The following is a 2500-nucleotide window of genomic DNA, read 5'->3' as shown; positions in this document are numbered from 1 at the left end:
CATCCAGCGAGGTGTGGTATTGCTAGAGGAACTCTACAAACGACCCGATGAAATGGGCAAACGAGACTATGTGTTCTACCTTGCCATTGGAAATGCTCGTATGAAGGTCAGATACGAGTGCATTCATATTAATTTTGATCACTTAATCCAACTGTGTATAATTAGATGTCTTGTTGCCCATTTCAATATTTCTTACATTTTATGGGATTGGAATTTTTGTTTAACGAATACAGATTTGCCCTGTTTCTGTTTGTTTGGTTATTCACTTACGTGTTTATTTTTACAAGGATTGTGTCCTGTAGAAAAGGTGAATTTTGGTTTAGAAAAATGTTTTATATATATTTATATGTTTATATATTTGTATATTTAGTTAGATTTAGATGTAGATAAATGAATGAATATGTGAATATGAGTGTTGCTATTATTCAAACTAAATAATGGAATTGATATATAGAAATCATATTAATAATCTTTGGTTGCGAAAAAAAAAAAAAAAAAAAAAAGTCAGTTTGTAATATATATATATAAGGCATAAATATAAGGTATACCATAATATGTACATATATATTAATATATAAGTATGCTGATATAGTGATATTATAATATTAGGATATATATATATATATAATGATATAAAATATATATATATGTCACTGCACTCTCTCTCTCTTCTGCCGGTCTCTCTCTCTCTCTTCTCTCACTCTCTCTCTCATCTCCTCTCTCTCTCTCCCTCTCCTCCTCTCTCTCTCTCTCATCTCTCACTATAATAATATATATAATATATATATATATATAATATATATATATATATACTACATACATACATATAAGTAGAGAGATAGAGATAGAGGTGGAGATAGAGATAGATATACAGATATATAGATATATAGATATATAGATATATAGACATATAGACATATAGACATATAGACACACACACACACACACACACACACACACACACACACACACACACACACACAACACACACACACACACAACACCCACACACCCACACAACACACACACAAATATATATTATATACATATATTATTATATATAATTATTATATATATATATATATATATATATATATATATATATATATATAAAGTTGTGTGTGTGTATGTGTTGTGTATATGTATGTTAATGTGTATGTGTAATATGTATGTATTGTGTGTGTGTGTGTGTGTTGTGTGTGTGTGTGTGTGTGTGTGGGTGTGTGTGGTGTGTGTGTGTGTATTTATGTATATGTAAATCTATTATATATATATATAATATAATATAATGAAAGAGAGAGAGGGAGACAGACAGTTATATATGTATATTTTATATATTTATATAAGTTATGCATTTGTATATTTTATGTTGAATTCTATGTAATATTAGATATATATATAGTTATTGATGTATCATTATATCATTAGTGTATACATGATATTATATGAAGTATACTATATCTACCGTTATATATATATGTTATTATATTATATATATTGATATATATTGATATATATTCAATATATATGCATAATAGTTATATAGTATATATATTACTGCCACTAATATTAATTATATATAATATCTATACATACACTGTATATAAATATATAGTATTTATACATACGTACTGAATTAAATATATGCATATATAATATATAGTATAACACATAACAGACAGACCAGTAACGATCAGATTTTTATATATATATTATATATATATATGCTTTATAATATATATATAATTATATAAGTATATAAGTATATATGTATATATATAATATATATATATATATATATATAGTTTATATATATAATATATATATATATATATATAAATATGTATATAAATATATATATATAATATATATATATATATATATATATATATATATAATATATGGTATATATATATACTAAAATATATATGCATATATATATATAGTTAATATTATACAAGTTTATATGTATATGTATAAGTATAATATATATATAGTATATATATATATATATATATTTGTATTTATATTTTTATATATTTAGATTCTTTGGTGTATATATATATATATATATATATATATATCAATATATATATATATATATATATATATTGTATTTTATATTTATATGCTATCTATATTCTTGTGTGTTATAGTGATATATATATTTTTATATATTTATATTTAGATATATGTTAGATATATATCACACACACACACACACAGATATATATATATATAGATATATATATATATATATATATATATATATATATATATATATAGTATATATACCGCACTCACCACAAGCATCGCACGACAAGCAAGCTTCACACACACACGCATGCACACGCATTGCACACACACGTACACGCACTTTGTCTCACACATGCACACACAGCAACACATCACACAGCACACACACACATACACTAACACACACACACACACACACACACACACACACACACACACACACTACATACACATAAACAAATAC

At 23.9% G+C, this 2500-nt stretch overlaps 1 protein-coding gene across 2 annotated transcripts in view; it reads left to right on the top strand.

The window, feature by feature from the left end:
* Fis1 (Mitochondrial fission 1 protein) overlaps positions 1-2500 on the top strand; it is an 18681-nt gene that overhangs the window by 8532 nt on the left and 7649 nt on the right. The window contains exon 3 of one of the 2 annotated variants that reach the window (XM_043016748.2): positions 1-106. This exon is cut by the window's left edge and continues 12 nt beyond it. In XM_043016748.2, coding sequence (XP_042872682.1) covers positions 1-106 — 106 coding nt within the window. Of the gene's footprint in view, positions 386-2500 lie in introns of those variants that run through there. The other variant, XM_086537354.1, reaches the window with a different exon arrangement.

This window comes from Penaeus japonicus, unplaced genomic scaffold (assembly GCF_977035675.1).
Source record: "Penaeus japonicus unplaced genomic scaffold, GWHDUDI00000001_assembly GWHDUDI00000005, whole genome shotgun sequence".
In the NCBI taxonomy this organism is placed as follows: Eukaryota; Metazoa; Arthropoda; class Malacostraca; order Decapoda; family Penaeidae; genus Penaeus; species Penaeus japonicus.
This window is presented reverse-complemented; position numbering and strand designations above follow the sequence as displayed.